We start from the raw sequence: 8,184 nt of genomic DNA, 5'->3' as shown, positions 1-8,184 counted from the left end.
TAAGTGAAGATAGGAAGTTATGGGTGGTAGGGAAATTGGAGAGAGGGGGTAGGAGAGAGGAATAAGGATTGGATTCGAGTAGAGAATTCAAGGAGGGTTATAATGGATAGGACGGGAGAAAATGAAGAAGGGAGCATGATAAGTGGAGAAGAGAGGGAGAAGATGGAGAGTTGCAGGGGAAGAGAGGGATAAAATCAACAAAATTAACATCTTAATAGGCTACGAAACCCTATTTTGTAAGCTTATAGCGCCTACTTTGACTAATTTTTGAACTTACTCCCGCATGAGTATTCTGTTTTTGAAAAATCTTCTGCAGATGCCTATCGCTTCTGCCCGCAGTGTCAGCAAATTTTGCAGTGCCTTCTTTAATCAGCAGCTCTCTTTGAGTCCAGGCATTATTTTCTTCGGAGAATATCCTCTCGAGTTCTCGAAAGACTTCGTGTTTTTCACGAGGCATGCACTGCCAACACTTTTCCAGCCTGTAGACCGGATTACTTTGAAGACCAGAGACGATGGCCTTAAGACTACTGAAGTTTTTTACGACCCTCAGTTCCTGCGCGATGTCGATCCAGGTTTCAAGGATTCTCGCTCGCTCGTGAGGTTTTAATGTCAAGTCTTTGAGAACGGTGGACATGACTCGAAGAGACACGGCGTTGAATTGATTGACGGTCGCCAAAACGGTGGCTGCATCGTGACTTCGAGAGCGATCTCTTCGGGACCAAACTGCTCCCAGGCATTGGTGTGCTATTAATTTTTTGAACACTTCGGCATCCATTCGCGTCAACTGCTCTGCGAAATGTCGGTGGGGCACCTCGGGAAAAATGTAGGTCGGCCAATGATCGCCTATCAAGTCCGTCGGTCCGTGTAAGGCCAGACGACTATTGTCATAAGGAAGGCAAGAGTCTGCAAAGATAAAAAGAGAACAGTCAAGTAAAACAGATATTCAAAGTTTATTTAGTGAATGAAAAATTATGATTAATCAAGGTGTCTACCGATTCTTAGGAACAAAATTCAAGGTTTTTCAGGTTACCGAGATGAAGAACTCAAGTTTTTCCAGGATTCATTTTTTATACATCTAATCATCAAATAATCGCTTGCTCTACTTACACAGAAATGAACCACTGCATTTTTTTATTAGCAAACAATTTTTAATGAAAGTATAATTATTAATGAAGAAATTCTTGAATTTTATAAATTTGTACGAATGTAAAGGTATACTATAATAAATGGTTCGGAAATATCAAAATGATCATAGAACTAGTAAATAATATGCAACAAAGAACGTATAAAAATAACTTGTGTGCAACTAATCACTTAATTAAACAGATTTCAAAAGGCACATTTTTTAGAGTGTGCTATGTACAATAAATTTTAAAATAAAAATATTTATAAAATCGATCTTGAAAGTAATTATAAATAATTGGTTCGTTCTCCAACTTTTTTCTGATTAAGTTTTAATACCCCACAAAAGTTGCCTACTCATACCAAATTTTCACCTGAAACCCCGTTTTTCGATCGGACAATATCTTCTGTTCGTTCTTTGGATTTAAAAATTCCAATTTCTTGAAATTAAAGAAAAATTTTTATATTTGTTACGAAATGTTGACAAATTATTTATATATATGGTTATAACTAGTGAATACTAATGTGATTTTATTTCTTAATTTAGGGAATTTTTCAATATGAAATTTTAATTTGAAATGTTCAAATTTTTCCAAAAAATGTACATTTACCTTAATTCACAAAACGTGTTCCTTACACATTTTTTACAAATTCTAAAGTGATCAATAAATTTCTTTTGAATTCATAATTTTATATTAGTGTTTACTAATATTAACCATAGCGTGTCGGCTTAACCATTTTGTCGTATGACAGGTTGGGGTATACATTTTTCATGCAAACGGAATTCCATTTTTTTCTATTTTTGTAAAGCAGCTACAGGTGTGCAAATATTTAGAAAATTATAATCGATTACGTGCGTTGGTTTCTGTACTCTGTGTGCTTTCGCCTGATTAGGTCAATTTTTTCACGCGGATTTGATTCATGTGCTTTATAGCAAGAAATGTATAAACATTCGTAGTGGACCTGAGTGGTCACCAAACAGGTGGTTCTGAGTCGGCACATTTTTTTTGCTTTTGTTGTTATTTTATTTTGTTGTCTTTCAATTCTATGTCACTCGTCTCTTTTATTCTTTTTTATTTTAGTTTGTTTTGACTGCACGTTTCTTGTCTCTGGTAGGTGGTTTTTCATTATAAATGGTTTAAATTTGGCTATTTCCTGCTAAAACTTACCCAAACCTACCTTTTTTCTTGCACTTGAGCGGAGAAAATTATGTGGCGACTCACCACCAGGGGCGCACAGATACATTTTTTTATATTAACACTTAAATTTGTTTATCAACATCGGTCAAACTGAAATCCAAAGGAAAATTGGTACCTCCGTTTTTTCATTTTCCTAGAAAATTTGATAAAACATGAAAAAACGTGAATTTTCAGGTTTTTTAGCTGACAAAGCTATTGTATTTTTTCTTGTTTTATGGAATTTTCCAGAAAAATGAAAAATCGGAGGTACCAATTCTTCTTTGGATTTTAGTTTGACCGATGTAAATAAAGAAATTTAAGTGTTAATATAAAAAAATGTATCATTATTTCTAAAATTTTGAGTCAGTTTATTCATAAAATATGAAAAGTACCCGATTTTCCATGGACTTTCCGGCCTTGGAAAATATATTTGGATCTTGTGAGTATTTTTTCCTTATCAGGTATGACGTGAACTGTATTCAGTCTAAATTTCATTCAATTCCGTTCAGCCAATCTTGAGATATTAGATATTGAGATATTGATATTAAGATATTAGATATTGAGATATTGAGATGTTAAGATATTGATTATTATATTATAATCTTGAGATATTATATTAATCTCAAGAATTTTTAAACTAATAGGAAACATTTTTTTTAATTTTCAAAATTTGAATTTCCATATATAAAGAACGAACAGAAGAAATAGGTGGACAACTGTTTCGGGGTAAAAATTCAATAAAAAAAAAAACGCTGGAAAACAAACTGGCCTATCAAATACTTGAGAAATAAAAGTATTTTAAGCCATTATCAACTTTTTTAAAATATTAAAAATGGTACTATGAATAAGTTTATTTTAGAATTCGATAATATTTTTTAAATTTCCCCTTGACCACAAATGATGATTTCCAACCTCAAAATTAAATTTGCAAATCGCTAACAACTTTTAGGTAATCAATTCGTACATTAAAAGGTTACTAAAAACAAATCGTTGTGTGTTCCGAATACAATATTTCAATGAAATTTTTTATTGAGCTATTGTTTTTCTCTATTTTTTACAATATAAAAATTTTCTGTTCTAAATTATTTAAAAAAAATTATTTTTCGTAAGTTTTGACTTTTTTATTATTACAAAACATGTTTTTTCTTTCGTAAAAAATGAGTGATTAAGATCTTATTCTCATGAAAAATTCAAGGACGTTTCTACGTTTCCAAGGTTAAAAAAATTCAAGAATTTTATGCTCTAAATTTAAACCCAAAATTCTAAGTTCTAGATACTAAGTTTTAAATTTAATTTTAGACCTTCGGTGATTATTATTTAAAAAAATGGCGGCCTTTCACTCGCTTATCTCTATACTATGTTTAAAATCGGATTACCACTTGTGATAAATTGACAGTGGGCAATGTAGTCTCGATACTACAGTGAATCAGAAAGTCAATAAAGGATTCTTTTTCCATCGCAGAGCTCTTTACGAAAGGTAACTAACGATAAGGAAACAAGCATTCGCAAAATTATCTGTACAGTATTAATAACGGCAAAAATACATCAAGAATTTAGGAAAAGTTATTAATTAATGTTTCTTTTAAATTTAAGTTACATAACAAAGCTTTTCAATTTTAGTGATATTCGAATTCGGATACTGTGTTATTATTTATGTTACTATACTTTATATTATATATTTCAATTTTTTATATTTAAGAATTTTCACATTTGAATTATGTTTAAATTTAAATAAGTAAGCTTTTAAAATGAAAGGACCTAATATTTTAATTCTCTTGCATCACGATTTCAGTTTGAATTATTTTGTATTGTTTAATTCCATTATTTTCTAAACTTGTTTTAAATTTCAAAGCTTCTGTGCTGGAAATTACGTCATATTTCAAGTATATAATTTCAGCTATTTAAAACGTATTGTTGTTTCCTTTAATAAATTTGTAAATTAAAGTTTTTAAAACCCAAAAAGATCTGAAAACAGGAGAAATAGGGTTGTTTTTTTTACGAAAATAGTCGAAGAATAGGGGAATTAACTATTTTAAATAAAATTAATGTAGGTGCCATATTGAATAATTAAATTTTTAACAAAATTTCGATTTTTAACCAAAAAAGATAAATTTGCTACCAAGACGGTTCAATTTCTACATAAATGACGAATTTTCAACAAATGCATGAATTTTTTTAAAGCCAATATGAAGAAGTTTTAACCAGGAAAGTTTTTTCAGCCAAAAAGGAAAACAATTTCAACCAAACTATTAGATTTTTAAGCCAAATAAAGAATTTTCTACAAAACAGTTGCATTTTCAAATTAAAAAGTTAATTTACAACCCAAAAATACGGTTTTTCAACCGAAAAAGATAAATTTTCTATAACAAAAAGGAATTTTTAAACTATTTAGTTTAACTTTCAACCAAGGAGTTATATTTTAAATGAAAAATGATTAAATTTTGGCCATAAGAAATCAATTTTCAAACCAAAAAGACGAAGCTTCAAGCAAGAATAATTTACCAGTTAAGAAAAAAAATCCACCAACTAATTGCACTTTCAACCAAAAAAGATTAATTTTTGACTGTAAGAGATAATTTTTAAACCAAAAATACGAAGTTTCAGCCAAGAAAGATTTTTTAGTCTAAAAAAGAAAAAATTGTCTAATAAATAGTAATATTTTTATTCAAAAGGGATTAAATCTTCGACCATAAGAGATACAATTTCAAACAAAAACACAAATTTTCAACAAAAAAAAAAGATTTTAGTCATAACAGAAAAAAAATTTTAACCGAACCGTTGTATTTTTTATGAAAAAAATTAAATTTTGGTCGTAAAAGAAAAATCTTTAAACTAAAAAGAAAAATCTTCAGCCAAGAAAGACTTTTCAGTCAAAAGAGAAAAAATATCATCCAAATAGTTATATTTTCAAACAAAAAATGATTAATTTCGATCATAAGAAATAAATTCTCAGAGCAAAAAGACGAAGTTTCAGCCAAAAAATATTTTTCTCTTAAAAATGAAAAAAATCTCAACCAAATTGTTGAATTAAAAAAAAAGTCAATGGAAAATTTTTTTTAAACAGCGCGAAAAGAAGAAGTCTTTCAAAAGGGGAAAAGAGACAAATAGGGGAGTGTGAAACCTGAAATTATTAAATGGATCTGATGTTTGCAAATATGAACTAACAAAATTATTCAGTTTAAATACTTAATTAAATATCTGCAATTATAGAAAAAGTCTGCTGAGAACAAAAATATCTCTGGAGATCATTACTGTCAAGGGGAAATTCTTGATCTTTGCTGACACCGTTCTTCCTGAAACTATGTCTGCAGTCAGACGGGTGCGTCATAGATGTTGATTGTGCGTGGATGTTGACTTAAATGTAGGACAAACACCAAGAGAAAAGAAACATACTGTCCTCTTCAGCATTAGTTAATAATGATCATTATGTCACTTTTCTGAAAGCCGTCAATATCTTCTACTCAAGTTTAAAAAAACACTTCAGTCTTAAAAATATTTTTCTTGTAATAATAACATATGTTCTGCTTCATATTTCTTCATTCATAGAATTATGGTTGGAAAAAAAATTGGAACCCTATTGGAAAATTATTGAAAGTGCAAACAAGGTTACTGTTAATTAAAATCTCTTCAGGTAAGTGTAGATATTACCTTGAAGAGTAATAAACAGTTAGACTGTTTGATTATCCCCCAAACCACAAAGTATGTAAAATTAATAGAAGTTTTCAGTTTTCCTTCGGATATTTCAATTACTGTAATAGCTATCATAAACTCTCCAACATTCTATTTCGAAAAAAGATCGATTGCTATTAAAATAATTAGTAATCTTTTACTACGTCCTAGAAAGTTGTATCCAAGATCTGACAACGATTAGACTTTCACGACAAAAATTCCATACTCAGTAACATTTTAATCACATTTCAAAACAAAAATCGTAGATTTCTAAATCCTATGAATTCAGCAGACTCCATTTTATTCTCAACTCTTTTCAATCAAAGGTAGTTTTTTTACCTTAGAATTCAAAAATCTTTAGAATAGTTAATAAAATCGACAAAATTAGTCACATTGTTATATATGACAAATTTGAAAGGAGAAACCTATCAGCTTCTCCGAAAAAATTGAATCTATTATTCTTAATTTAACATTAGTTATTTGAAATTATGTACTTTTTCTTTCGCTTTAGAAAAACTATAATTTTGATTCAATATTTATCACCGAAAGTCTTTTTTGATCTTTAAAATATTGTCCGCAATTCTATTTGAATAATTCTGATTAAAACAGTAAAACTTACAAGAAATTTAAAATTTTATTTTTAATCAAATTAATCCAAATAGAATTGCAGGTAAAAAAATAAGCCATCAATGATGAAGACTAAATCACAATTACGATTTTTTTTCTGAAGCGAAACGAAATGTCAAATAACAATTATTATATAAAAAAATAGCTTCTTTGAGATAAAATTGTCATTTTTATTTTCAAGTTTAACTTAAAATATAAAAATAGATAACCATATATTTAAATATCCAACACCTGTTTGGTAGAAGCGCCACGGCAAGAAATCTTTCAACTGTTTTGATTTTGTTTTTTATTAAAATCAAAATTTGCTCTTCTTTTCTGATTCGTAGATTTGATTCAACCACTCTAAGTTATATTGATATTTTACATTTCACTCATTTATTTTTTAATTTTCGCAACGATAAAAAATGTTCAGACCAAATTTTTTCACCAATGCAAAGAGCTTAGATAATTTATTATTGAAAAATGAAATTGTTGTAAATTATGCACCGACCCTATTACGTATTTAGATAATTTTTTACATTTCCCGAAGATTTCTCTTTTGAGAATTGTTTCATAATTGTTACATAAGTCCAGTTTCAAAATGCCATGACATGACAACAGAATTATTTTTTTGGATCAAGCATTAATTATTCTTATTAACTTCGGGAGCATTTTTTTATTTAATTTTTAACTGAAAAATGTCCCTTTAAAATAATTCTCAACTTCCACATCCCGCGATATCTATTTCCTCGAACCCAGATAACCTTTTGTAATCAAACTCTTTTTGTTTTTAATTCAGCAATACTTCAGCTTGTTTCATCTTTAAATAGTGATTTCGTTTTTACAGAATTTCTATTCGATCTTTTGAGAAATGCCCATTTTGTTTGGTTATTTAGTTCTGTACTGCCAAACTTTAATTATAATCAAATTAATTTTATTAGTAAAAAATCAATTCGTATAAATTTAAAAACATTTTATTCGCCGTAAAAAATTATTAAGACTTTGAATTAGGCGCAACTAAGAGAGAATATTAATTAATTCCAGGCATTTTTCCTAATTCAATTACTTTTTCAAGTCTTCGGAGTCTTGCAGCAACCATTAAGTAAAACAGTGCATATAATTTTCTCGATATTGTAAACTACTTTAAACATTTCTTTTAAATAACTAGTCAATAACCTTAATTCTAAGATTCTCATTAGCGTGGCCCAAGAAAGGATTTTCTGCTCAAATGGCATCACTACAACATCAGATTTTTCTATCAGGATCTGAGAACTCAGACTGTCCCAAATCCTGGAAATCGTGTAGATATTCTACACTTGAGCACAGATGTATTGTTGCGTCAGAAATACCAAATAATCTCGAGATTTAATGACAATTTTTAATAATGAGTAGCATAATTCAATTTGCATTTTCACAACAAATCCAACGATATACGAGGGTGGATTGATAAGTTTCCGGCCTGACCAAGAAAAACAACGTTTTTAAGAATTTTTTTTTATTTCTCAATATAATCTCCTCCAAGGCTAATACATTTCTCATAGCGGTGTTCTAGTCTAGTAATGCCATCTCTATAGAATGATTCGTCAAGCTCCTCAAAATACCCATTTAC

General features: G+C 29.3%; 1 protein-coding gene across 4 annotated transcripts in view; it reads right to left on the bottom strand.

The window, feature by feature from the left end:
• Positions 1–8,184, bottom strand: part of LOC117167933 (ral guanine nucleotide dissociation stimulator) — a 114,357-nt gene that overhangs the window by 10,382 nt on the left and 95,791 nt on the right. For all 4 annotated transcript variants that reach the window (XM_033353185.1, XM_033353186.1, XM_033353184.1 and 1 more), the window contains one exon: positions 278–903. In XM_033353185.1, coding sequence (XP_033209076.1) covers positions 278–903 — 626 coding nt within the window. The remainder of the gene's footprint in view (positions 1–277; positions 904–8,184) is intronic.

This window comes from Belonocnema kinseyi, chromosome 2 (genome assembly GCF_010883055.1).
Source record: "Belonocnema kinseyi isolate 2016_QV_RU_SX_M_011 chromosome 2, B_treatae_v1, whole genome shotgun sequence".
NCBI classification, from domain to species: Eukaryota; Metazoa; Arthropoda; class Insecta; order Hymenoptera; family Cynipidae; genus Belonocnema; species Belonocnema kinseyi.
Note: the sequence above shows the minus strand (reverse complement) of the source record. Positions and strands in the feature narration are given on the sequence as shown.